Source organism: Rhizomucor pusillus (genome assembly GCF_041956525.1).
Source record: "Rhizomucor pusillus strain CBS 183.67 unplaced genomic scaffold VTP01scaffold_15, whole genome shotgun sequence".
Lineage (NCBI taxonomy): Eukaryota > Fungi > Mucoromycota > Mucoromycetes > Mucorales > Lichtheimiaceae > Rhizomucor > Rhizomucor pusillus.
The window spans coordinates 565003-591342 of record NW_027192157.1 but is presented as its reverse complement, the minus strand read 5'-3'; the positions used below and the strand labels follow the sequence as shown (position 1 = coordinate 591342).

The window sequence follows — 26340 nt, the reverse complement described above, 5'->3', positions numbered from 1 at the left end:
TCTTCCATTTATTCATAGTCTGGCTCGTTCGGCGGCTTTGCTGCCGGATCCAAACCGGCCATCTTCATCTTTACAGCTATTTCAAATAGATAGTCGTAGCATTCTGTCATGGTCTTTGCTTTCTCCCAGTTTTCTAACGTAGATCGATCAGCCGAAATTAATTATGTAGCAAATGAGAACACTTGACGCACCTCCCCAAACGTATACGCCATGTCGTCGCACAAGTACAGCGTTAGTTTCTGGGTACTCTTCCATAGCCTACATTGGATAACCGATCTGTCCTTAGTATCTCTATGTCTATATCTGCTCAAGAAAAATAAGAAAAAAACCTTGGCCATTCTTTCTGTGAGATCCTCTTCTTCCGGAGTATTCTCGACAATGGGCACTACAAGCTTATCAAAGTATCGAAGATTGGTTTTCGTGGAACCGCGGCGGATACCCTTGATCATCTCTTGATGTGATATCTCGAATGTTGAGCCGGGGTAAAGCAACGTGGCCATTACTGCGTTTTGCGAGTGGGTGTGAATGCAAGCTCCGGCGTCACGCATAGTGTAAGCGTTGTAGAAAAGCGGCGTGCAAGCCGAAGGCTTAAGCACAGGTGGCTGTCGAAGCAAGGTACGGTCGGCCAGTGTCATGACAAATAAATGGTGAGGCTCCATGCGCTCCTTTTGTACGCCTGACGGTGCAATGTAGACGTGTTGGCTGTGAAGGACAGTAAAACGTCACGCGTTAAGCTCTTTCTTATTCAAGACCTTGTGTTGTAAGTATCGTCCGCTTACTCTCTTCTTATGCTGATACCACCGCCGGTACCAGTGACCCAGCCAAGGTTGTAGAACAGTCGGCATAGCTCAGGAATGAGGTTAGCAGGGTGAAGGGGATCGTCTGATCTGCAAAGGTCTGTGATATCAGAGTTGGCCATGGTACTCGAAAAGTAGAAGGAAGACCTTTAAAATCACGCAATTTTCTCTCCTGATTTGGGAATTGCAAAACTGTTGCAATTTCCGATCTTCTGGGCATGAACGAGGATCTGATTCGATGACTGCTCGTAAGAAGTTACTAGAAAGAACGTATATAACAGAGAAAGTGTTCAGTTTAGCTAATGCTAATCAGCAGTATATATAAAAATAAAAACAGTCAAGATAACGATCTCTAAGCAGAAATAGACTCGAGGAGGAGTTATGGAAAAAGAGTATGTCTATATTCATGACTTTGTACGCTTATACGATGACTTCCTGCTATCTTCATTTAGGGAATGAAACGGATTGTTCTGTGCATCTATTGTGGCTGTTGACACTCAGCAATCTTTGCAACAACAAGAAAAATGATTGGTAGGAACTTAATTGTTCGCCATTACTTGGAGAACTTGACCAAGAAGCATAGGATCAGCAGGAAATGCTGAAAAAAGAGCGGAAAGCAGCGATGAACCATGCAAGAAATATTAGAAGACACTGAATAGCTGGTAAATGGTCGCGTGTTTATATATACTATCTTTTCCTAGCAGACGATTGAGGGCAGACATTCTACAAAAAGATCTTACAAGAAATTTATGCAGTGTTATACAACTCAAACTTTTCATCAACTTTACAAAATTCTGATCTATCCAGCCACTAACAAGTTTATAGAAGGCTAATGCATCAAGAACAAAGCACCGAACTTCATTATGTCAGTTGCCATCAAGCGTTTCGACCACTTTTAAGCAGGGCGAATATCTAAAGATCTATAAACATTTTATCATCTGAAATATTCATCATTAACTAGCTTATTTGATTTTGTTCCTAGTGGTTCTGAGTAATTTACTACTGCAAAAAGAGTACTTAATGATCTGAATATCGCGGCATCAATTTCACGTGCTCCTGAAATTTTGCCCTTCCGTTTCCTTTATTTTTCGTTCTCATGGCACGACGCGTATACTCCATCAACGTCAAAGGCAGCAAAACAGCTGCAGGGGAGAGTCCCACACGACGCTCCATATTGTCTGCCTCGGAGCTGATGACCACGCCTGCTGCGGGCATCGAGACTTTGTATGACATTCTGCAATACGCAGCTTCGACATTCAAGCAACGCCATGCTTTCGGTTACCGCATTCTGGAAGACACCTTTCAAAAGGAGAAGCAGATCACCGACAGTTCCGGCAAAACCCACACCAAAACCTGGACGTATTTTCAGTTGAGCAAATATCATTATTACACTTACCAAGAGGCCGCCGATATAACAAAGCACATCGGTGCTGGTCTCTACAAAATGGGTCTCAAACAAAACGACAAATTGCATTTGTTTGCATCAACTAGGTATTGGGATTTATAATTTGCTTGAGCAATTGTAACATGACAATGGGAAGTCTTACATGTATTTTGTCTTCTAGCGTAGAATGGATGTTGATCGCTCATGGTAATATCCAACTACATTTAGTAATGATCATGATGGAGAATTACACTTAAACTGATGCATGAAAACTGCTAGGTGCATTCAGTCAATCCATCAGCATTGTTACAGCCTACGATACCCTTGGACCAGATGGACTCGCCCACTCCATCAACGAAACTGGCACCACCGTCTGCTTTATCAATGCTGATCAGCTATCGACTATCGAAAAGGTCCTGCCTAAATGCCAGAGTTTGAACAAACTCGTATACCGTGGAAAGGCTGATGCCGATGCCCTGGAACAACTGCGCTCGAATCCTCAGGTGCAACAGGTACTATCCTTTGACGAATTGCTGGAACTCGGCAAGCAGAATCCAAAGGAAGCTGTGAAGCCAGCAAGCAAAGATGTCTCGTGCTACATGTATACGTCGGGAAGTACAGGCAATCCGAAAGGCGTTGTCCTCACTCACGGCAATGTTGTAGCTGCAGGCAAGTATTGCATAGACACCCATCGCGAACGGTTATGGAAATGGTATCCAATCTTACATTGAAAACCGGATATAGTCGCCGGCACATCTCGCATGCTGCAGCATCTCCTGGAAGACAACGATACAATGATGGCATACTTGCCACTTGCACACGTTTTGGAGTTTCTGGTGGAGAATTTTTGCATATTCCTGGGTGTCACTCTTGGATATGGCACTATCCGTACTCTCACGGATGCATCCGTGCGCAACTGCCGTGGAGATTTACAGGAATTTGCTCCTAGTATTATGACTGGTGTTCCGCAGGTGTGGGAGACTATCCGCAAGACTGTTCTCGCCAAGGTGGCAGAGAGAGGCGAACGCATTGAAAAAATTTTCCACAGCGCCGTAGACTTTAAGGAGTATCTGCAGCAGCGCAAATTACCTACTGGATTCCTCGATAGAGTTGTTTTCAAAAAGGTCAAAAGTCAACTCGGTGGAAGATTACGCTACGGCCTTTCAGGAGGTGCACCTTTGTCCAAGGAAACCCAGCGGTTCCTTTCTTTATGTCTGGCACCTATCATCTGCGGATACGGTATGACAGAAAGGTAATTTGAAATTATGAATTTCAATGGCGTCTATCAAATAACACTCTAACCCATGTTTTAAACAGTTGCGGGTAGGCTGTTTGCAATATGGATACATGGAAGAAGCGTAACTAAACATTAGATTTGAAGTATGTGCACATTGATGGCACCGGAACAGTTTGCGTTGGGCGAAGTTGGTTCACCCGTACCGTGCGTCGAGGTCAAGCTCGTCGACGTGCCTGAGCTTGGCTACTTTACTGCTAACAACGGTCGGCCTCAGGGTGAAATTTTGATCCGCGGTCCATCGGTCACTTCTGGCTATTACAAGCAAGCCGAATTGACAGCAGAGACTTTGACCTCTGACGGATGGTTACGCACTGGTGATATCGGTGAATGGAACGACAGAGGAACGTTGACCATCATTGATCGCAAGAAGAATCTGGTCAAACTTAGCCACGGCGAGTACATTGCGTTGGAGAAGGTTGAAAGTGTTTACAAGACCTGTGTCCTTGTCGAGAACCTATGTGTCCATGTGGACCCACTGTATCCAAGACCTGTAGCATTGATGGTGCCGGTAGAAAAGGCACTGCGAGAGTTTGTAGCTGCCAATGGTATTGAAATATCCGACTGGGAGCAACTCTGCAAAGACCAGAGAGTACGGAAACTTGTTTTGGAAACATTGCAGGCACAAGCAAAGAAGAATGGTTTGGCTGGGGCAGAGATTATTAGCAATGTTTGGCTTTGCAACGACTTGTGGACAACAGAAATGGTATAACGAAAAGTCATCCCGTGCATGTAGACCACAGGAACTAACGTGTATCCTTTTTGCAGGGTTTACTTACCGCCGCTCAGAAACTTAAACGAAAAGAAATCACTAAAATGTATTCCAGCGAACTCAATGAAATGTAAGATTTGGCAAATTTCCTCTTTTTGATATCTATCAAGCACTAATCACGTAATGCCACGTCCTTAGGGTTACTGCTCAGAAGAAATAAGCGTATCCATAGTTTCGGTCACAATGCAAAATTTCATACTCACATTGATACCTTAATTGTTTGTAAAATTCAGGTTCTTTATTTCACGATCTGCATCGACTGCAATACCACTCTTCCACTTGATCACTTTCCGCTACGCCTACACAACTTCCATGGAACCACACACCACATTTGTCGCATGCAATCATAAATGTGCCAAAGTCGATAGTCGGATTATCACAGACGCAATTGATAATGTCTGTCGCACCGTCTGCCGATTGATCTGTAGCTGCAGGTGGAGGTGCTGAGAGTGGCGGTTGCGAAGAAAACGATTGCTGTTGTTGTTGTTGCTGTTGGATTTTTGAAGCTTCAGGTTCTTCTGTAGCTGGTTCAGGTGCTTTGATTTTGAATCGGATTTTAGGCGTGTTGAGGGGAGTTCCAGATGAAGGCGTTTGTTCTGCAGATGTGGGTATTGTCGCTGCCGGCGCGTCATTGCCAGAGAGATTGAGAGTAAGTTTTGGAAGTTTCTTCTTCTTTGATGCGTCAGAAGCAGCAGATGCTGAGGATAAGGATGCCAACGATATCGGTGATGGCGTGGATTTCGTTGCTGGAGCTGGAGCTGGAGCTGGTTCATGCGCAATTGTCATACCAGAAACGGTTGTAGTTGTTCGCGGAGAAGTCGATGATGATATTCCAAATGTTACAGAAGGGCTTTGGGATATTGCTGCAGGCGACGAGCCAGAAACGTCCACTCCGTGTTGCTTTTTGTTATACTGACCACCGGCCAATGTTGCCAGCATGGATGCAGACGATGACTTTGTTGGCCCTGATTCCTTCCCCGCTTGCTTGTCCTTTTCGCCTCCATTTGCTGAAGCTGCCACTGGTATCGTAACTGTATTAGCAGAGCTTGTTTGAGCAGGTGGTTGAATCGAAACGACATCGACTAATAAATTTGGTGAAGAGAGCCTGGATACCATTGCTGGAGGCGCAATTGATCGTAATAGATTCTCGAGCATTCCTCCTTCGTTACCAAACATGGTGTTACCAGGTGCAGCTTCTTCTTGTGTGTATTTGCGAAATACTTCTTGGTTTCCTGGAAGATTTAGCCGTGTCTTGCGTTTCAGTGAGATATCCTCGCTCTTATTATTCGACAAAGTCTCAAGTGCTTTTTTCAACGGCGCAGTGGTCGATGATACTTTTCTTCTCTTGTTTGGTGATGACGATGGTTGGTCTCTATTCTGATTTTCGTCTTTCTGCATCACTAGCGTGAGAATGCCGTTTTTCTCAGTAGCAAGCGCAGATTCCTCCAGTGGAACGACGTGCGTGAACGGGTTTTCAACGGGCTTTTTCCTGCTCTTAACAATGATTGGAGCCGGTGCATTAGATGAAGGAGGCACAGTATGTGAAGCGCTTGCAGCTAACGAGTTAGGTACAGCGGCAGGAGCCGTGCCTGGCATAAGCGGCTGGCGAGCTTCTGTAGCAGGCACTGCATCCACGTCCTTCGGTTCTGCTGGAAATGAAGGAAACCATCTTGGGATATAGCTGGGCAATGTATTCTCCTGTTCTTGCTGCTGTTTGTTCTCACCGGGTATATCCTTGCCGTTAGGTATATCGCTGTCACGTTTATCCTTTGTGTCCATTTTCATTCTCCCATGTTTCTCGTCATTTCTGCCGTTATCATCATCGTCAACGTCGTCGTCGTAGTATGGGTACTCATATAGTTCGCTTTCTGGATCCTCTAGATCAGTTGCAGAGATGCCTTCAGGAATGTCAACGTATTCATAAACAAGCGCATCCTCATGTTTCTTTCTTCCTCCATTGACAACAGCTAAGGGATGGTATTAGTAAGAAGTGTGTATATTCGAACAGAGTAAAACTGTACCTTCCAGCGTTCGTCCAGGATCAGATTGTTCAGACCAACTGGGCGTAAGCGCCTTGCCTTCATCTTCGAGCCACTCTTTCATAGTTTCCGGTTCAATTCCGAGCGATTCTAGGGCGTCCACTACGTCGTTCAAGTTGCCGGTCGATCGTCCCGCAAGTTCTGCGTACGCGGATGTTGTTGAACCAAGCATTTGAAGGTATTCCCACATAATCTCCGTCAAGACGTTTGCTGGTTCCATGTGCGAAGACTCGAAGCCGGCAGCTTGCAAGATCTGCAGCACAGTGGTACGTAGCAGCGCGGAACAAAACCTGTCCGTCATTTGTGCTGTGGTCTTCGAGCGGCTTCTGTCAAAGAAGTATGCGCGAGACAAATTTCGGGTGATATTTCAGCTGCTGTGCGTGACTGGGCCCTCAGCACAAGAGTCGAAATTGAAGCGATACTTGATGGTTCTGACTGCTCGCCAACTCTTGAACATAAGCATGCAGTCCCAAATCCTTATACGTGCTGATACTGCCAGCTTTTACAAATTGCTTTCCGTGATACTGAAGTCCTCCATTTATAGTGATTGGTTGGTGCAGTATAAAGAAACTGCGTGCACCCACATTACCTTAAAATCGAAAAATGCATTGCTCTACTCAAGTATGATAGTTGAAGCATGTATATTATGACCCTTTCTCTCAAGAAGATTTGATATAAGCAAGACTACATTGCCACACCAAGGACTGACTAAGAGAGTATCGATAAAATTACGGATTGGAAGGGTGTAATGAACATACTAAGAGTTTTACATATTTGAAAGACAAGAACGTTACCAGAAATGACTGCATTTCTGATAGGCAAAAAATGCTACCATACTTACTTGGATGTTGATTAGTACGGACAAATAAGCATTGTAAGGGTTGCTTTATGGGCAAAAAGAAATAAATGCATACTGTAAGGTAATCGTTAATTCTTTTGGATTGGCTGTAGCTAACGCAGAATGGTACATACGGACTGTACGTCACAGCAATGTAGCATAGAAAAGATCAGTCCCAAACTGTAAAAACTATGTCGTGTCCTGTGCAGAGAACAGATTTTCGGCGCGAAAGGAGGGCTTGTCAAGTTTGTGCAACCCTCAAACTCTCGATTTCTTGTCGGGCATTCAGGGACGAAGAACTCATTACTGTTGTCAATTCTCTTTACACTTTCAATATGACGGTCTCGACAACTGCACTGAATGGAGCGATCCAACATCAACGCTACCTCATTTCAGCGCCGGGCAAAGTCATAATGTTTGGCGAACACGCTGTTGTCCATCAAAAGGTAATTTGGATCCACGATCTGGGTAAATCAACAATCACGACTTAGCCGCCTCCTTTATTGCATTTTCGTTAGCTCGCCGTCGCTGCATCTCTAGGTTTGAGGACGTACATGTACTTGGAACGCACGAACGATGGTATCTGTAAAGTGGATTTGCCAGACGTTGGTATTCAACGTTCTTGGAGCTTTGAAGACTTGCTATCTGCCCCAGTCGCAATTGATGATAGCGGTGAGTTGGTCAGAGAATAGATATCCAATAGTCTCTGCTAAAACGAAACGATCAAGATGATAAGCACCCCATCAACAACATGACACCGGAGACCAAAGAACGACTAGTATCCCTGACAGGATCGACGGAACGAGAGGCTCAAAACCAAGCTATCATGGCATTCTTATATTTATTTTTCACATTCGCAGCCAAGCAAAAGAAAGAAGAAACGTTTGGTTTTACCATCCACACACGCTCCATGCTACCTGTCAGCGCAGGTCTTGGAAGCTCGGCAAGTTATTCCTCAACCATCGCTGCGGCTCTCCTGATTCTCTTTGATTACATTCCATTTGATTTCGCGCAAACAAAATGTCCCGAAAAAAAGGCAGAGTATCTCGAGCTTGTTAACCGATATGCTTTCAAGTCAGAGCAAGTGATCCACGGCAACCCGAGCGGCGTCGACAATGCCGTCACAACATTCGGTGGTGCAAAGACTTTCAGACGTGGCCAGGGTTTCGAGACTCTTGAAGGCTTCCAATCACTTAGATTGTTGCTAACTAACACCCGAGTTCCTCGATCCACGAGCGCGCTTGTAGCTGGTGTTGGTGCTAAGAAACAAAGATACCCAGCTATCGTGAACCCAATACTTGATGCCATTGACGGAATTTCACTACGTTGCAAGGAAGCATTCAAACGGCACCGAGAGAAAGAAATTGATTCTCTCGAATTGGTTGCAGAGTTGGAGGTATTTTACTTCTTGTTTGGATCCGCTAAAGTCAAGCCATTTCCGTAGCTAAACCGAGTTGAACTTAGGATCTGGTGAATATGAACCACTGCTTATTGCATGCCCTCGGAGTGAGCCATGCAAGTCTCGAGCAAGTACGGTCTGCAACTGCTGAGCATGGTATCGTTACAAAGTTGACCGGTGCTGGAGGTGGCGGCTGCGCTCTTTCCATCATCCGTGATAGTAAGTCTCCTTTTTGTAGAAAATGTACTGTTGATAGGATACATGCTGAAACGTATAACTTTTTCTTAGGTGTCTTGCCAGAAACAATCAAGGCCGTGACCGAAAACTTGGAAGCGGCTGGATTTGACTGCTATCAAACATCCCTCGGCGGCATTGGTGTGAGTGCTGTCTTGTTGGGCGAAAAGGAGGACGAAAACTGGATGGTGTCCACAAACCGAGATACCTTGGAGGCATACTTCCAATAATTTAATATTTTTTGAGTTCTTTTTGTTATTGATGAATTATGCTAAGTTTCAATGATCATGATGCAATGCAAATATTATATGGTACAGTATTTGTGCAGTAACACTTGTGACAATTCAAATGATCCACTGGTTGCATAAATTATATGCAGATTATATGCTGCTTCGCGTTTAAGATCTGTATCGTCATTTTCGTCCATGAGTGCGGGTTTTGATATGTCGTAAACATCTTCAAGGTTGCCTGGTTCCATCTTCCCTTCGAACGCTGCTGATGGCATAATCAATACTCGTTCGTAATGATCCACTGCAAGATGCGTTAGACCTAAATGATGCAAACATCTCGTTTAATATAGAGCATTCTGCAGAGAACGCTGGAAACGGACCTAATTGATGGAACGCACGAGCCAGATTGAATTCTGCTTCTTGGTTCTTATTGCGCGATCGGTAATATTTTTGAATAAACATCATTCCCTGGATTCGGTCCATATTAGTAAATTTTCTCTTCTTTGTCTCGTCAAATCGTTAATAGTGATAATTAACCTGAAGGACTTGATAATGTCTGTTGATACTTTTCCGAGACATCGCTCGCAGCAGCATTGCAATGCCCGTTTGTAGCATAATTAATGGATCATCTTGATGAAGAGCATAAGCTCGCAAGAAGAACACTAAGCATATCGTTAGCCAAGTGAGACTTTAACACAATATATAGCAGAATTACTCACTCGATGCTGACATGAAGTTCCGGGCCAATGACATCTGTTGACCGAAAATAACAAAGAGGACAGGGTTCACTCTGGTTGGCATTGAGACACCTTGCTTCATGAGGCGGTTGATAGAGTGTCCCTCCTGAGGACCAGGTGCATGGTACAACTGTACCATAAGTGATTCGTCCGCCGGAAACGGGACAGCTTCAGAAGCATTAATTGCAGAATTCAGTTGTCTAATTTGCTCGTTCTCTCCTTGTCCACTCTGTTTCGATACAGCAGCATCCATTGCACGGATAGTACGCATTATTTGCTTCATGCAGTTGTAATCCGCAAAGCTTGTAACGATATTCTGAGCTCTAGATAAACAGATATTAGGTATTTTGGGTTGATAAGAAAAAATAAGATGAACTTACAGCGTAGTAATTGCTGAGTAGATTCGATAAGGATCGCTATCAAATGGATAGAATCTCATAAGCCAGCGGACTGTTTCTTCCATGATAACTTCGTTGCGGTTCATAACAGCACATCCTGAAACAATTCCGGAAATTAGACATTACGCACGCGCTTATCTAGTCTTTATATGATCTTACCAAGCAAGGCGATCTTGATCGTTGTACGTCTATTGCGTTCATGATAAAACACATTTGCTTCCTCAGCCCGTTTTAGAACATCATATGCTTTCTCCACAGGCTTGGAATTTGCTAGCATTGTTGCATACTATGTAATGGGTTAGTGAGCAAGTAAACTCCAGCATCCACGATTCGGATATGTACCTTGACTATGATTCTCAGCCATTCATCAAATTCAATTTGTCTAAAATGATTCGAGGAACTCAATTCAATGTCTCGCTGCTCTTCTTCTCTGGCACTGCGTTCTTCTTCATCCAGGTCCTCATCCTCATCCATTTGCTGCTCTGTACCAGTCTTGCGCCGAAGACGTTGAGCCATTTGCATTGCATCACGCAGTGCGGAACGAGTACGAGGTTTGTAGCGTCTAAAGGCATAGAAACCCGTATATTTTGACTAGCAACGAAATTATCAGCATGAATTAGAAAATCAAGGGTCAAAAACTAACTTACGTGATCTGAAGGGAAGAAAGCGGTTGTTTCGCTAAAATCGTGCCACATTTCCCCTGCGACACGAATGTATTCGCGCATAAGACTCCTGTCGAGCTGGGTAACTGGGCCTTTCGTAACCTCATCCAAATCTTTGATTTTTTCGTACAGGGTTTGCGCCCTGAGTTCTTTTTCTTGCTCTTCCAACAGAAATTGTTCCTTCTGTCTTTTCCTCTTTTCGACAAGAGTTCGACGTTCCCTGGCCGCTTCATCAAAGATAGAAGCCTTCTCCTTGCCCTTTCTAGTCCTAGACAGCTCGCCTTCTGCCAGTTCCTCGTTATCAGCGAGCCTCCTTAGCCTTTCTTCCTCTTTCTTCTTTTCGCGATTAGCCTTATCCATTTTCATGACTATAATGAAATTAGAAATAAAGCCTAAAAGCAAAAGAAGGAGAAAACCTACCGAAATCCACTAATTCGAGAGCTTCTTCTTCTCGGCCTTGTTCTTCGTACACTGCTGCCAAAGACATCATTACTTCGAGATTATTTGGCTGTTCTTCCAGCACTGCAATGATGGAAAGAAGGTTCGTGTTAATACACGCATCTTACATTGCAAAAGAGCAAATAATTACCATTGACGTAAAACATTGCGGCAGTGTCTAGTTCGCCAACATGGAAGTAACAGTCTGCAGTGCGGATAAGCAAATCCAATTCCACTTCCTAGAACAGATACTCTCAGAATATCCTGGTAACAACCGTTTAGCCAAGTAAACTCTTACATCGGACACATCAATAATTTTCTGGAAGACTTCAAGTGCCAGATCATAATGTCTTTTGTCTAAATATGCATATGCAATATCTTGATGGAGATCAGGGTATGTAGTAGCCGGATATTTGAACAGATAACCAAAGTGTTTCTAAATCGAAAAGCAAAGTAAGCATTGGATGATTCATTTCCACGGCAAACTTTAGCAGTCTGCTAACCGAAGCTATTCGAACGTCGCCAAGGTAAACTCTGCAGATACCCATTCGGATCCGGAGCTCGATAGGAATGTCGGCACGCAGTGATCCTTCGGCATCATCTTCATCACGTTCAAAATATTCACCGTCGTTGTCTATTTCGCTATCTTGCCACCATTCCTCATCCCTCCGGCCTTGCACATATCGTATACCCGTCTTGATCCAGTCAAGTGCTCTCCGATATTCATTCTGCATCAAATAGAGTTCGCTCAGCATGTTGACTTCGGCATATCCGAGCTTATCCTTAAAATCCTCAGGTTCATCTTCACGCATTCTGTCCTCATCTTCTTCGGTGTCATTTTCCAAGTGATGCTGTATGGCCTCTTCATACATCTCGATAGCCTCTTTCGTTCGTCCCTGAGATCGATAAATGCGTACTAACTCGTTGACGACTTTTAGATGGTGAGGAATGACGGATAAAATCTGCTGAAATCCATCAATGGCTTCGTCCGGTCGACCCATTTGCTTTAGTAGAAAAGATCGATCCCACAGAACATCAATGTCCAAAGGATCGACAGCAAGCACTTTGGAGAAACAGTACAGCGCCTGCTTATTTGCATTTGTCTCTCTATATCAAAACTGTCAACCACTTTTTTCCACATCCAAATACTCGCTTTTCTAGACACTTGCAATGATTTGACACCGAGCTCTTTCCACAGAGCGATATCGCCCTGGTTGATGTGTGCGGCAACCATACGCAGTTGCAATGATCGCTCCGTATTTCCCATTTCCTCTTGCACTAGACCGAGTGTATTCCATGCCTGATGCACATTTGGGTATTTTGTAATGAGGTCTTGCAACAAATCGACGGCTTGACCGTAATCTTTCTCAATATACAAGGCGTTCGCCCGACCAAGCTGTTCTTTCACTGCTGCAGGTAGTCGAGCTTCTCCTTGCGTAATCTTTCTCTTACTTCGTCGAGCTTTGCCAATGCCCACCGCCGTAATCAAATTATCTTCGAATTCCTCAAAGTCTGCCACGAGTTCCTCCAAACCGCCCGTTTTTAGACGTTCACGAGTCTCTTTGGTATTCTCTAGAAGATTCCTGTATAATAACGAGACCCTTTTTCAGCTCAAGGAATCTAGAGATCGAATTATATCAAGGTACTTGCATCAACTCATTGTCGTCAACGATCTCCCCTCCTTCACCGTCCAAATTATATTCGTCGTCCCAGTCATCGTCTTCTTGATCTTCTTCAAAGTCTTCTTCCATTTGAGTTTCATTGCTCTCTTGCTGCTTTTGTTCTTCTTCTAGGGTTTGTTGTGGCGCCTGAGAAGGACCTTGCTGTGCCTCTGGCAGTCTCTCTGGTTGTTGTTGTTGCTGCTGCTGCTGTGGTTGCACCTGATTCTCCTGTACTTGATTCTCTGCAGGTTGATTCTCAGGTGGATTGAACAGGTTTTCAACTCTCTTTGTCGTAAAGAACTGATCGATCCGTTTCTGCGGACTCGATTTGCTACTTTCTGCTTCACGCGTCCGTGGCATGCGAAAAGGGACAACGTTTTGGTATGCATTTTTCAGATTTTGTTTCCGTTTCCGACTTTGGCTCTTTGCATCCATTTCGTCCCCGCATTCTGAATCAATGATGGCAAATTACAACTTAGAGGAAAACCTATGCATTGAATACATTGATTTTTTTGAAGATATGGCAAATATTGCTTTTAGATTGAATTAATAAAAAGTTCACTTCATATAGCATAGCATCGTCATTAATGGTAAGGTCCGGTTGATACATGTTTCATGAATAATATATGTTGAGAAAGGCTGCTTATCGCAATATTACATGCGCGTATATTAGTCAGAGAGGTAGTTATATTGAGACGGCATGTGGAGAATACCCTGATTGTGAGCATGTAAGCACAGGGATTTTACTATGCATATTTGTTTTACGTTTCTGCAAGAAAGTTTGGAAGATAGAGAAGCGTTTCAGATCTTGTTTTCAGCACAACGCATAGCCAAAACACGGCTAAAAAAGAGCAAGGTAGTCCAAAACAAATGAGTTTTCGAGTTATTGTCTCTAGTTAATATCTTCGTGTACAGATATTTCCAAAAAGTTCATTCATACATATGTTTTTACCTATATTTAAGCTCTGCTAATGGTAACGCCATTGCTGTTTATCCGGTTGTATGTAGCACAGATCTGCAGATAAACCGGATTTCGTGAAACCATGCTTGCAGTTTGCACTTGGCAGGGCAATTCCCTTTTTTCTTCCTTCTTTGCTCTTTCTTTGTGCTGCTCTATCCCTTGGCCCCTTGCCATATGCTGAAACCCGAAATTAAAAAAGGAAGCTGCTGCCCTCGTGGCCCGATGCATTTCTGTTTTGAGATTCTCGAAACTAACTCCTGCAAGAAGCAGGCCCGTTCCGATTATCAAAGAAAGGAAATCGTGGTTTCCAACCGTGCATATTCTACCAGGAAAGATCTATGACGTGCAAAATTGGAACTTTGCAAACGGTTTGAGAAAAGATCGTTAGCATATTCAGCTCTTTAGCACCGCCTCGTGATACCCAAACTACCCTCGCCATTCTATTAGCTGTTTAATACCGCAATGGCGCCAAACAATCAACATGTAAACAAAGCGTTGTTCAGGCACGAGACGTTTTCTCATCCGAAAGTTCTATCCACATTGCCACAAGTATCTAAAAAGGCCCTTTGAAATTCGCGTCGCTTTTATTTTTCGCTCTACATTTCTCTCTCTCTTTCTCTCGTACGCTCTCTTTTTTTATTTCTGTATCATCATCTTTCTTGCCTGTTTTCATCAGCACATACATACAATGGAACGCACACCGCTTTTGGGCAATTCACTAGGATACCCGATCTCTAACGAGAAACCTACATGGATATCGTCGTTCCGCGCAACCATCTGCTCGTCGAAATTCAACTGGACACTTGTCTTCGTGCCAATTGCACTTGCATTCTCCTACGGAGGTGCCCCAGCTACCGTCGTGTTTACTCTCAATTTCATCGCGATCATGCCACTCGCTAAGCTTCTTGGCTACTGTACGTAACCGTGCATTAATATGTTGTCATTCTGCGGGTTGTCATTGATCGGACATGTTTCCCCTTTTAGCCACGGAAGAACTTGCGCTCATGTCTGGTCCCACTGCTGGAGCATTGCTGAATGCTACGTTCGGAAACATTGTGGAACTTATTCTCGGCATCATTGCTTTGAAGGATGGATTGATCCGCGTTGTGCAAGGTTCGTAGGAATTTCTTTATATTTACACGTGTGTGTGTGTGTGTGTATGGGAACAAATTGAAGGAAAACAGAAAGTCACTGACACTTGCAAACTTCAAACAGCGTCGGTCATGGGTTCCATTCTGTCCAACATCCTTTTGGTAAGTGCGAGATAACTGTTTCCGTAATCTTCCCCGTCGCGTCTTCTTACATGCATGACCACTAGGTTCTTGGCTTTTGCTTCTTCCTTGGCGGCATGGGACGTGTGCAACAGCGATTTAGCATGACCGCCGCCCAAACCTCCTCCTCTCTCCTTGCACTTACCACAATGTCTCTTTTGGTACCTGCCGCATTTAGCGTCACTGCCGATACACCTGAAGATGCACAAATCGGTATCTTGAACTTGAGCCACGGCACAGCGCTTGTCTTACTTGTTGTCTACGGCATGTCTCTCTACTTCCAGCTCAAGACACACCGAGATCTCGTAAGTGCATTCGAAACTGAACATCGCAGCATTCTGTTAATTGATATATTTTTTATAGTACGATGACGGTGAAGGCGAGGATGAAGATGAAGAGCCACACACAACCATAGCATTCTCCGTATTCGCGTAAGTTTCTTCATCGAACAGTGTCACCAGTACAGATAGTTTTGAGTGCTCAACCACTGTCATTCATGTAGACTATTTGCTGTTGCTGGCCTCGTCGCTGTGCATGCCAATTTCCTTGTTGGAGCGTAAGTAACGATCCTATGACAAAGCCAATGTATGTATTAAAAAGCTTATCTCGATTTCCATTTCATTTTCTAGCATTGAAGGAGTCGTTGACGTGTGGGAAGTGAATGAAACATTTGTTGGCGTCATCTTGCTGCCAATCATTGGAAAGTAAGTCATAGTCTTTGTTTATTTGAATCGTGAAACGAGACAAACATATGCTGATCGATGTGCTGCTTTTGTCTAGTGCCGCTGAGCATGTGAGCTCTGTTACGTTCGCTCTCAAGAACAAGATGAACTTGAGTATCAACATTGCCATCTCCAGCTCATTACAAATTGGTCTGTTTGTTACACCTGTGCTAGTCATCGCTGGCTGGATCTTCGACCAACCAATGAGCCTATTCTTTGAGGATTTCGAAACTGTTGTCCTGTTCTCGAGTGTGTTGATTGTCAATTATTTGATACAAGATGGACACTCGAACTGGCTGGAAGGTGCTCTTCTCTTGGTAAGTGCATATTTGCCACCCTATAATTGGACAAGGTATAACTAAATTTTGGTTTGATGTATAAATAGGCTTCCTACACCATCATTTCTCTCGCCTTCTGGTTCCATCCATCGACATCACTTAGCGATGGATTGTAAAGAGATGAGTGAGATGTCTGTTTCCTCTCTGGATGTCATCTCGTGTATATATACACATGCACACTTGCGCTCTCATATATTGCCTCTTGTCTGTTTCTTACCTTTTCTCTTCCTGCCGACTTCTTCCAATTCTCATTTTTTTATGTATTTTGTATATATAAAGGGTTGCAGTTCGAAGATTTTGTCCACTATACAAGGCGTGTGTTCTGTTTCCCCCACTCCGCAGTGTAGCAATATCCGAATAGGGAGATACCGAGCCTATAGGTCATACTTTGTCCCATCTGTCTCGCGGGTTTGACCCTAAAAGGCAGGTAATACCAAAATGCAAGCCGACTTGAAGAAGGGGTTCATGTACCACGTAGATGGCTTTGAACCGGAACATCTTGCCCAAGGAAGGTAAATCGATAGCCAATCTATTATGACTTTTCCTGTGTTCCGCCGCGCCAGAAGATTTATAGGCCAAGATCAACAATGTTATTAGCTAGATATCAGTGCTTCCTGTCTTATTTTGTTTAGAACTGGATTCGCGACATGCATTCGTAAAAGGAATGAAGGGTGGCACGCTGCATTTAACTAGAATGACACGTCTGAAAGTTCTTGATCGAAAGTTTGAGATGATACAACAAAGATCCACCAAACAATCCTGGATTGCAAGGAAAAGGGCAGCAGCAGAACAGCAACAGCAGCTGCTGCAACTTGGCTGCAGTAACTCAAATGTGCATCGTGTAACGCGACATGCCGATGCAAGCAGAACACATACACAGAGTTTGGGGGGTTTGAGCCATTGTACAGCACAGCGGAAAAAAAAGAGAAAAAAAAGGTGTGGTGTGTGCGTGTGTCTCTTGCGTTCACTTTGGCTCCCTTTTCACTTGGCCCCCAACACACGAAGCCCCTCCTCCTCCCTCTCTTTGCTATACTAGTGTGGGTACGCGTGCACATTAAATCTTCCAAAAGCTCGCAGCTACTTGCCCTTTTTTTCTCTTTTGGCATAGTTCCACTGTAACCTCTAGCTCGACCCCTTCCTTTCACTTTGTCTTCGAAAGCCTAGCACCACAATGTCTATAGATCCCTCAGCTGAACCTTCTAATCAGCTACCGCAAAGCACACGGTCTAATCCACTTCCACGTTCGTCCGCACCGACGCGCCCACCCTTGCCAAACAACCTCTCGGAACCACAAGCGCAGCATATTGTGGGCTCGGACATGGACGAGGACGAAGCTGAGGCAGGATCTATACTGATCGCTTTAGCTAATCAGTCTTGCCACGCAAGGCAAGCAGCTGGAACCAGCGGTGAATCGATCAACCAGACGTCAAAGCCAGAAAGCGATAGGGTATGCCGTTGGCTCTCCTAGCCGTCCTTAAGTCGCCCCTAACATTGTTACGAAATTATAGACTATGCGCAGGAGTTCCATGTCCATCCGCAGCTTGATAGGTAAAGAAAAAAATATTCAAACAGCACACAAGCTACCACGTGTTTGTGTTTACATCGAGTAACGCCCAAACTTGTCATAGACGATAGTACTACATGGCCACCGGAGCCTTCGGCAAAAGCATTGGATAAGGTACATTGCAATTATAATCAAGATGTATGATTTATTGTTGAGTTCTTATATGATATGAACAGAAGAGACACCACATAGATCAGCAGACTCGATCGGGCTCCTTGGTTGCAGCTTCATACCGACAAGACCGTACGTGGATGGCATGATCTGGATCGTATAAGCTCACAGCGTGTTTCATGCTAGAAAGTGACGGTTATCGCGACCCTGGCGGCATTCGATATCAGAGTACCAATCAATATGCATATGATGACAGTGCGCGTTACGGTAATTATTGCTTGTTGCGGCATGCGATGTCAGCCAGCGATTGATTGATTGAAAATGAACAGCAATAGACACAAACAGCAGCCACCCTCGCTCGTCAGAATATTTTCATGGACAGAAGATCGACTCTCAAAATGGTCTGCAGACGCCTCGGTACTCCCATCCATCGGAAAGGTATACGCAGCATAATGCATAAATGCATATGATAGAGCCCCTTAACCTTTTTTTTTCTTGTAATCCCTTGTGCAGTTCGCGTGCTCCTCATCCCACAAACCCGTCGGGATATCAATCAAGGCAGGTCTGGGCATCGGTATGTTCAGCAACAAAGCAATCAATTTTTGTTTGAGTCTATAATAATAATTGCTACAAAGGCTAGGAAAACGGAGAGTGCTTCTATCGGTGCTGCTGGTGGTGGAAAGGGACCTGTAGACGTTCGCCAACATCGGCTATTGGTAAATAATTCCTGTGCGTCTATGCTCAGCCGAGATGAAACGCTAAACCCTTTTCTCCTATTTCTCGACCTTACTCCACTCGATAGCTTACTCCAAAAATAAGACGAAATGCATTGCATGCGTACATTAGTTACCTTACTTATGCAGATATTGCAGCAATGAGCAAGCGACAGGTAGAACAAAACAATAGCTTGTATTCAGGCTCCACAGACTCACTTGTATTTCATCTTTCAGCGTAGCAAACATGAACCTGGCAATAACAACACCCTGTTCAGGCCCATCGATCGAGGACAATCCAGTCTGCAAGCAAAGGTAGATCTCTGTCAAGCCCTTTATTCTGTTATTGTTGCTGACCTTATACATCCCCCTTGCCAACCGTAATCTGATTAGGCACCTCCATTTCCTCCTCCACCACCTCACCCAGGGATGCAGTATCCGCACAGACAAGGGCCACATCTGACACAAGCTGGAGTAAGTCGATCCTATTCAACACCCATGTACAGCACTGCTTCATCAAGTTCTGTGAGACCTGTGGCATCGAGCTCCTCGTATTTACGACCTACGCAGCAAGATTATTACTACTCGCACGGCACCGATTCCACAGGGACGGTAACAGCTTCAAACTTTGCTCCTTCTCCGTCTCCTTTTACTCCATCTGGTAACAGAGATGCGCCAGTAGCATTTTACCCAAACGAGATACCAAGTACCCGCTACCTGCCTGAAGAGGGTCCCCCGCATCCACCGCGGCAACATCCAGAAGGAAACATTATACATAGCAAACCGCTCACGGCATACCTCCGAGGCGAAGGATCCGAACCAAAAAGAAAACAATAAATTAAATCAAGAATCGCTGTAGCAGCATTTTTCTTCTCTTTCCTCGTCGAAATATTGAGAGTTTTTTCTTCTTTATTTTAATGAATTGATAACTGAACCTTATATACAGTTGCTGCTTTGCACGAGACTTTACAAATGTGGCAGCGAATAATGGCAGTATCGATCTTTGATGCTAACAACCTACATGGGGCAGATTTTCGTTAAAGCAAATTTTGAAAAGTCGGATTGAATCCATCCTTACCTCAATGACTCCTTCCTTTGAAGTGTTGATGTAGTAGCGATGATCTTCTAAGTTGTGTACTGTGTGTGTCTCCAAGACATTTCCTTTAAAGTAACGTTTTTGGCTGTGATCCCAGATGGCTTCACTTCGTTGCCATTCGAAATCGAAAGGTGGAGTTCCTTGTAAATCAACGACGGCTTGCACCATTTCACCTATTGCATTTCCCGGTATAAGCAAAATTATCATCATCCCGAGTAGGATGCTAAAAAAGCGCATTACCTTCACGGATGCTTTCAATAATCTCCTTGCCTCCACTGACCAAGGAGGTAGGAATAGGATGGATAATCTTGGTCAAGCCCTTGGGGAAGGATCGACATTTGTTTCGCTGATCGCCCACAGAAATAATAGTCAGGTTACCGGGCTTGTCGGCAATCATGCTAAGTTTCGAGCTTGGGACATGGACCTTTTCGTTGCGGCCATTGAATTGATACACTGATGTGGTGGTAAAGATGAGCGATTATCATTCATTTTGTAAAGCGGGCCCATGTGACACTTACCAATGGTAAACGGAGCAATGCCTGAAAGACTATACTCAAGGGTGTCACCAACGCAGTGTTCCTGGCAGGTTTCAGTAGGCACAATGGTAGCAATATCCAATGCTTCAATAACAAGCGGCTTCTCATCTTGAACTGCCGAGGAGCAGCCGTTAGCATCCTGTACGCGCAAAAGCTGGAGTTCATAGCGGCCAGGCAACGTCACTTGCTCGTCTTCAAATTGCAATTTGTACTTTCGTGTCTCAATGTTCTCCAAGGTAATGATCCTGCCGTATACCTCGGACTGATGCTTCAAACCAACTTGCACCGTGAAAGGTGCTTGACCATCGAGCTCAAGCCAGATAGCACCCACGTCATCAGATGTAAACTCGTCTCCAACACAGACAGTGCGGTCCCACCTGCTCCTTGATGAAAACTTGACAGTAGGGTTAGGGAATACAGACTGCTCCAGAGTGACAGGGGGGGCGATAGTGATGGGGCGCTGATATCGCTGGTCAGAGATCTTATTAAACACATAGCGATAGTTTCCGCTCTGCCGAGTCAAAAGTGCAATGCGGTTCTTGGACATTCCGGAACTGAGTTCGTCACTCTGGACCAAGGCGTAGTTGTACTTGCCGTTGGCAGCACGGTATTCGTCGTAGCTGGCATGATAGGGTCCGTGGCCTATAATTATCAAATTAACGTTAGCATATCCACATCCTGAAAACGGGTTGTATCTCTCTCACCTGAGAATAAGACGTCAATGGCATCGTCGGTGCCTTCACAGACAGCCCGTCGTTCATACACGCCGTTGGGTCGCAAAGCAGCCGACTCTTCAGAGATGGAAAGTTTCGGCTTCTCTACCCATTGCAAGGTGATATGTGGTGGACGAACGTCTCCTTCACAGACAGCATCCTCTACGCTCAAGAGTTCGTATTCGCCAACCTCTCTGACTTGGATTTCAGCATTCGGATCGCGTACAGTGAGCGTACGGGGCTTGCTGTCCTTGTCGACGTTGCGATACGCAAGTTTCCAAGGTCCTTCACCGGTTAAACGCAGTGGCAACTTCGCAGTTTCTCCTTCAGCTACGTAAACCAGCGCATCCTGCTTATCTTCGGTGTAGAAGAATGCAGTGGGACGGTCGCGACGCACATCAATGACAATGTCACGTGCTTCCAAATCCTTCGCACAACCGTTGGCATCTTGGATCTATAACGTGTCCACGAATCAACATCAAATGTGATAGTAGATTAAACAGACTGATGTACCTTAATCAGCGAAACGACATGCTGACCAGGAGTTTCTAGAGGAGGAACCTGGATAGTGTATCGATCTCCTTCTATGGTGTCCGAGTACAATTGTTGGTCAAAGGTCCACATGAGTTCAAACGGTCCAGAGCCGCTCAGTTCGACATCGAGGCTCATTGGTTCGCCGAGACATGTACGCAAAGATTGTGCGGAGCGAAGACGGTCGACAAATCTAGCGTTAGGCTGAGGATGCACAGTTTGGCTGACAGCTTGTATCTGAGGATCGCGGTTTCTGTAGTTGCCATCATCCAACGCAGTAAACTCGTAAATGTAATCACTAAACATAATTATTCCGTTAGCAACAGTTCACCGCATATCCTATAACCTTTTCTTTCAAAGCATATTACCCGCTGGTGCTTGGCAAGTAACTAAACATGTGTCTGGAACGGTCAACTTTTTCACGACGCTTATCCACAACAGCTCTCTTGCGACCGTTTTGCTTGATAACTCTGTATTCGAGTGCAAAAGGTTGTGTGCCTTGGAATTCTGCAATGAATTTCATACCAATCTCACTGTCGGCAGCGCATTCTGAGGGAATTGAAAATGCTTGCACCTGAACGGCAGGCAGTGGCGGCTGCACAACGTGGCACGTTGATGGATACAAGATGTCGCCTTTGCAAAAGTTGTCCGTTACACTCAAGAGTTTGTATTCGCCAGGTGCTGTTGCTACCAACGAAGCTGAATCGGCAGACGGCAGTTCCAGACGGCGCAGTTTCTTCTCGCCGTCATTCTCATCCAGAGAGTTGTATTCGTATTGTACTTTCCAAGGACCATTGCCTTGCAATTTGACAGGTAGCTTCACAGAATCGTCCCCGATAAGTAATTTGACTGGACGTGTGGTGCTGCACTGCATCTGAGCCGTCGGGTGTTCGTGAACAGCAAAGGTGTGCTTTGGAAGCTGGGAGAGGTCAATCTTGTTGCCGGCGCCGTCAGTGACACTCTGGAGCTCATACTCATATTCACCAGGCTTTTCGAAGGTCAGATTGAGTTTAATTGACATGTACTGCGATGCGGCCCAATCATAGCTTTGGTGGTAAGCTGGAGTAAAGAACGCTTGTTCGGCTGCAGAAAAACCGCCCGAGATACGTGATAAGGGCGAGTCCATTTTTTCGGGTTGTATCCGATCCAATTTCAAGGCTTTAGTCTGGCCATTGATGCGCCGGGTATACTCCACATGTAGCGGCGGAACACCGACTACATCCAGTTGCAATGCTTCCTTGTCGCCGCTACAGTAGTTTTGCAAGTCCACCGGTGAAAAGCGTGCATTAGGGCAAACAAAAACATATGCGTTTCGGCTGTATAGACGAACATCCAATCCATCCCGACTGACAATATTCTCGAGCTTGTACGCACCGGGATGTCGTACACGAATGTAGTAATATTCCAATCCCTGCGTTGCGTGACCGACTTCCGTGGCGCGCTGGATTTGTCGTCCAGAATAATCGCTTAGTGATCGCGTGTTGGATTCAAAATCTTGGCGAGAGACAGTGATGGTGCGTGGAACGGTGTTGTTCAAGATGATGGGTATATAGATGTCTTTCTGCCCGATCTCGTTTGCTGGAATGCAGTAATATCCATTGTCAGGATTTAACTTCGCCGTTCTAATTTCAAATGGAAAAAGAGCCCACATCAGCCAAAGCGAGTTTTGTCTCATGAACAATACATAAGCCATACCCATAAGGCAAGATGTGCACTGTGTGTCGTCCTAATATGTGGGACGAGTTGAACACAATGTCTTTGACATTAACCATCTTGCCTCTTGATACTCCAAGTTGCTGCCCCAACATATCGCCTAGCAACAGACCAATTTAGCATACACTCTCTTTTCACAGCGCTAAAACCGTAAAGACCTACCAAAAAATGCCTTCATCAACAATGTACTGAGGGATGCCTACATTATCAAATGGCTCTAGTAAGCTGAACAGCTACCTTTTACCAGAAATTTCCAAAGACTTACCACAGGGATAGCAAAGAGGAGCAGGTCTACAATGCCCATCAGGAACGCGAGCAGTATCGTCTTTAGAAAGCTGAATTGTAACCAGGGGATCTGGAGGATCCAGAGCGCAATGAGGTAGGCCAAGTCAAACAGCCACCATTTTGCGGCTGCACCGTTGTATTGTTCGGGGTAAGTTGCTGTGTATGCTCGGTAAGTCTCGTAAGCTTTGAGTGCTTGCAAAACACCAAAGATTGCAGACGCGTATAATCGCTGTGTTGGATAATCAAGCGTTGATTGTGGTATAAGCGCTCGTTGTTGCGCCTGCGACAAAGCCGATCGCGCTGCGCTGCCTCCTCCTTGGGCTGTCCCTTGTGATCTGCTTTGGACGGCCTGCATCTCAAGCGTACGGCAGGAACACGTTGGAACTTGAGTGATTTTTTTCAACTGTCGCGCTGCTGCGACCCAAAAAAATTGTGCCGTCACACGCACGAGTTTCCCGAAATGTGTCGCTCTCGCATGAAAAGAAGTTCTCTCTACAAGCACAAATCTTTTCTTTTGCTTTTATTACTCTTCGTCATTGTCATCTATCAAAAACTCCTTAATCTGATCTCTCAGGCTTTCCTCCCGTGATCTTTGGAAAATATCGCTAGAGATATACGGTGGAAGTAAGGATATGGCATCAATGCCATAATCCTTCAGATCCACCTGACAGCTATAACATAGATACTGGTTTACGTCTACTGTTACTGTCCCCTTGCCACAGTCTTCTGATCCACCGCAGCATCCATTGATGTTATTATTGCTACATGACTTGGCAGCAGCAGCAACGGTACCATTCGCTGATTCTGCTTGAACGCCAGTAACTGTAATCCTACGACGCCAGTCTTCGATGTTAGGCTGGTAAGGCCTGTAAGCTAGTTGTTAGTTCTCTACTGCCAAGAAACGATATCGACACTGCTAATGATGACATACATTAAGCAGACAGCGCAGCGTCTTGAGAGATCGATATCATTGGAAGGTGTGAGTTTCGATGCGGTGCGGGATATAGTGCTGACAGTAGAAGGAAAATCTCGTTCAAGGGATACAATGAAATCTAAAATCTGCATTAATATCACAGTCGTTACACATTGAACTAAAATTACAAACAAACCTTCTGTAAGTCGTTCGATGGAATGTTTTGCAGGCATCTTGGTGCTGAAGCTCGTTGGAGCCACAACGTATTTTTCCAGTCCAATAAATCTGTTGTATAAACCAACTTCTTTCGAAAGCATGTCTTTCATCGGCCGAAGGATCGCGATAGGAGCAAAAGTAATATCGTTTTCGACACCAACGTCTAAAGGTATACTGTAGCCTCGTCCTTTGCTAGTCATGGAAATCATCTTGATAGATTGGCGCGTTGATGAATCCGCCATGAAAATGTATGAGCATCTGATGAAAATATTATTACTTAATGGATTCAGTGTAAGAATGCCGAAAGTTTCGCTTACCGTTCTTTTTTAGCTATGGTGACAAGCATCGCCATTTTGATATGCCAGTATAAATCCTCCTTCGCTGATGCTTTCCGAATATCTGCAAATAACTTCTGTAGTCTTTCCTTCCTCTCATCTTCGGATGTAGTGGGTGCCTGTTGCTTGATATTTACAAGATATTCTGCACATGAACGTTAGCCACCACCGCTGCCTCGCAAACTCAGTATATAGTAACAGTACCGTAATCATCGGATCCGCCAGCCGCTTCCAATGTATTGCTGAATCCTGAATTGTTCAAAAATTCTGGGCTGTAGATTTCCTCCATAGGCACAGATATAAAATTCATGTGGCTATATTCCTCATCCATCATCTTTTTCAACGAATCAACAGTGTTGACCTGTAAAAACATAAATATTAACAACATTGCTGAACGTATTTTCCGGTTCTCCTGTCATACCTGTTCTTTGAACAATGCAGATTCATCAATGTGACAGACGGTTGCTCCTGTCATGAGCTGCACTTTCTTCTTTTCATGAGGCGCAACGTGCATAAATTCTCTCGTCAAATGGATCATTGCTCTACACAGAGCTGTCAGGTCAACTGCAATTAATAAACAAGATTCTAAATAATGTACATTACATTGAGCATGGTCCGCCAGAGCAGGCAAGAAGCACTCGGCCCTTGGTCCGTGCAATACTCCTCGATTTGTTAATGATCGATCGGTATTTGCCAACAGCCGCATAAACGAAACAGGGTCTTAAGCGATTAGGAACAAGTTAGATTACTTCTAAATGGGCGATCAGCAATGCAGAGTGAACTCACTGGCAATAGTAAGCATGTCGAATTAGCACCGTCGCATCCGAGGTTTTGCACTTGCAGCATTTTTTGGCAGACATTGCTGTGTGGAAGAAGTTCGGAGTAAGCCACTCTTTCCTGCCAGAGGAACGATTATGAATATAATTCATGCGACGACATCTATTCCATATTTGCAAACTCATAAACTTCAAAGCGCTCAACACTTATATTCGATCATATATTATGCTGATATGCATGCATACATTGTGTAAATATTATGAAATGCGATTTTAACTATAAGACACTCAGGCGACAATCGAGTGGTTCAGGAACTATGGCATACAAGTATCTTAAAGGACTTATACATATAGTATAGTGACGATAACCACGATCATATGAGTATATGTTCAAGTACATTGCTATGTGTCTCCAGGCTTTACTACTCGGCCTGAAAACCTAAGTGTGCCCGCTTTAGCTGATGAAATTCAACTTGCAGCAGTACAGTATGTGGCTTTTTCCGAGGGGCAGATAACGATGTGTAACGGCCGTGTCGAATGAGCAATCTATGCAGGGCACGTGGCAATATATGAAAGAGAGCAGCTCATAGACCGCATCCATGGTTCTTGCACAACTGCCTGCTGCTGCGCGGCGGCACGGAGATGCATCTCTTAGCAAGCAAG

General features: G+C 44.6%; 9 protein-coding genes across 9 annotated transcripts; 4 read left to right on the top strand and 5 right to left on the bottom strand.

The window, feature by feature from the left end:
- Positions 1 to 8: 8 nt before the first annotated feature.
- On the bottom strand, positions 9 to 919 carry VTP01DRAFT_3223 (uncharacterized protein; the record flags this gene model as incomplete). The annotated part of the gene is made up of 4 exons (XM_069381771.1): positions 9 to 133; positions 192 to 258; positions 330 to 702; positions 780 to 919. 4 exons carry the CDS (start codon positions 917 to 919, stop codon positions 9 to 11), a joined length of 705 nt encoding a protein of 234 aa, XP_069236870.1.
- A 974-nt stretch (positions 920 to 1893) lies between these two features.
- VTP01DRAFT_3222 (uncharacterized protein) lies at positions 1894 to 4407 on the top strand (the record flags this gene model as incomplete). Its single annotated transcript, XM_069381770.1, has 8 exons — positions 1894 to 2288; positions 2363 to 2388; positions 2461 to 2850; positions 2926 to 3433; positions 3499 to 3504; positions 3563 to 4181; positions 4244 to 4317; positions 4386 to 4407. The coding sequence occupies 8 exons, from the start codon at positions 1894 to 1896 to the stop codon at positions 4405 to 4407; spliced, it is 2040 nt and encodes a 679-aa protein (XP_069236869.1).
- Positions 4408 to 4490: 83 nt separating this feature from the next.
- On the bottom strand, positions 4491 to 6587 carry VTP01DRAFT_3221 (uncharacterized protein; the record flags this gene model as incomplete). The annotated part of the gene is made up of 2 exons (XM_069381769.1): positions 4491 to 6214; positions 6269 to 6587. The coding sequence occupies 2 exons, from the start codon at positions 6585 to 6587 to the stop codon at positions 4491 to 4493; spliced, it is 2043 nt and encodes a 680-aa protein (XP_069236868.1).
- Positions 6588 to 7459: 872 nt separating this feature from the next.
- On the top strand, positions 7460 to 8987 carry VTP01DRAFT_3220 (uncharacterized protein; the record flags this gene model as incomplete). The annotated part of the gene is made up of 5 exons (XM_069381768.1): positions 7460 to 7570; positions 7643 to 7796; positions 7853 to 8520; positions 8589 to 8742; positions 8812 to 8987. The coding sequence occupies 5 exons, from the start codon at positions 7460 to 7462 to the stop codon at positions 8985 to 8987; spliced, it is 1263 nt and encodes a 420-aa protein (XP_069236867.1).
- A 74-nt stretch (positions 8988 to 9061) lies between these two features.
- Positions 9062 to 13243, bottom strand: VTP01DRAFT_3219 (uncharacterized protein; the record flags this gene model as incomplete). Its single annotated transcript, XM_069381766.1, has 14 exons — positions 9062 to 9306; positions 9368 to 9455; positions 9525 to 9649; positions 9707 to 10047; positions 10105 to 10219; positions 10282 to 10408; positions 10465 to 10713; positions 10770 to 11152; positions 11205 to 11306; positions 11374 to 11461; positions 11521 to 11658; positions 11726 to 12329; positions 12392 to 12805; positions 12873 to 13243. The coding sequence occupies 14 exons, from the start codon at positions 13241 to 13243 to the stop codon at positions 9062 to 9064; spliced, it is 3390 nt and encodes a 1129-aa protein (XP_069236866.1).
- Positions 13244 to 14532: 1289 nt separating this feature from the next.
- On the top strand, positions 14533 to 16291 carry VTP01DRAFT_3218 (uncharacterized protein; the record flags this gene model as incomplete). The annotated part of the gene is made up of 9 exons (XM_069381765.1): positions 14533 to 14758; positions 14829 to 14957; positions 15060 to 15097; positions 15163 to 15420; positions 15479 to 15546; positions 15618 to 15671; positions 15745 to 15819; positions 15896 to 16154; positions 16223 to 16291. The coding sequence occupies 9 exons, from the start codon at positions 14533 to 14535 to the stop codon at positions 16289 to 16291; spliced, it is 1176 nt and encodes a 391-aa protein (XP_069236865.1).
- Positions 16292 to 17346: 1055 nt separating this feature from the next.
- On the top strand, positions 17347 to 19400 carry VTP01DRAFT_3217 (uncharacterized protein; the record flags this gene model as incomplete). The annotated part of the gene is made up of 11 exons (XM_069381764.1): positions 17347 to 17622; positions 17684 to 17723; positions 17804 to 17853; positions 17916 to 17982; positions 18037 to 18117; positions 18180 to 18288; positions 18364 to 18424; positions 18486 to 18566; positions 18653 to 18739; positions 18801 to 18878; positions 18957 to 19400. The coding sequence occupies 11 exons, from the start codon at positions 17347 to 17349 to the stop codon at positions 19398 to 19400; spliced, it is 1374 nt and encodes a 457-aa protein (XP_069236864.1).
- A 129-nt stretch (positions 19401 to 19529) lies between these two features.
- Positions 19530 to 23792, bottom strand: VTP01DRAFT_3216 (uncharacterized protein; the record flags this gene model as incomplete). Its single annotated transcript, XM_069381763.1, has 10 exons — positions 19530 to 19580; positions 19642 to 19832; positions 19900 to 20112; positions 20178 to 20837; positions 20900 to 21362; positions 21422 to 21737; positions 21808 to 23061; positions 23135 to 23252; positions 23315 to 23351; positions 23418 to 23792. 10 exons carry the CDS (start codon positions 23790 to 23792, stop codon positions 19530 to 19532), a joined length of 3678 nt encoding a protein of 1225 aa, XP_069236863.1.
- A 168-nt stretch (positions 23793 to 23960) lies between these two features.
- Positions 23961 to 25761, bottom strand: VTP01DRAFT_3215 (uncharacterized protein; the record flags this gene model as incomplete). The annotated part of the gene is made up of 8 exons (XM_069381762.1): positions 23961 to 24303; positions 24369 to 24489; positions 24547 to 24824; positions 24884 to 25046; positions 25106 to 25262; positions 25323 to 25443; positions 25505 to 25621; positions 25688 to 25761. The coding sequence occupies 8 exons, from the start codon at positions 25759 to 25761 to the stop codon at positions 23961 to 23963; spliced, it is 1374 nt and encodes a 457-aa protein (XP_069236862.1).
- Positions 25762 to 26340: the final 579 nt, after the last annotated feature.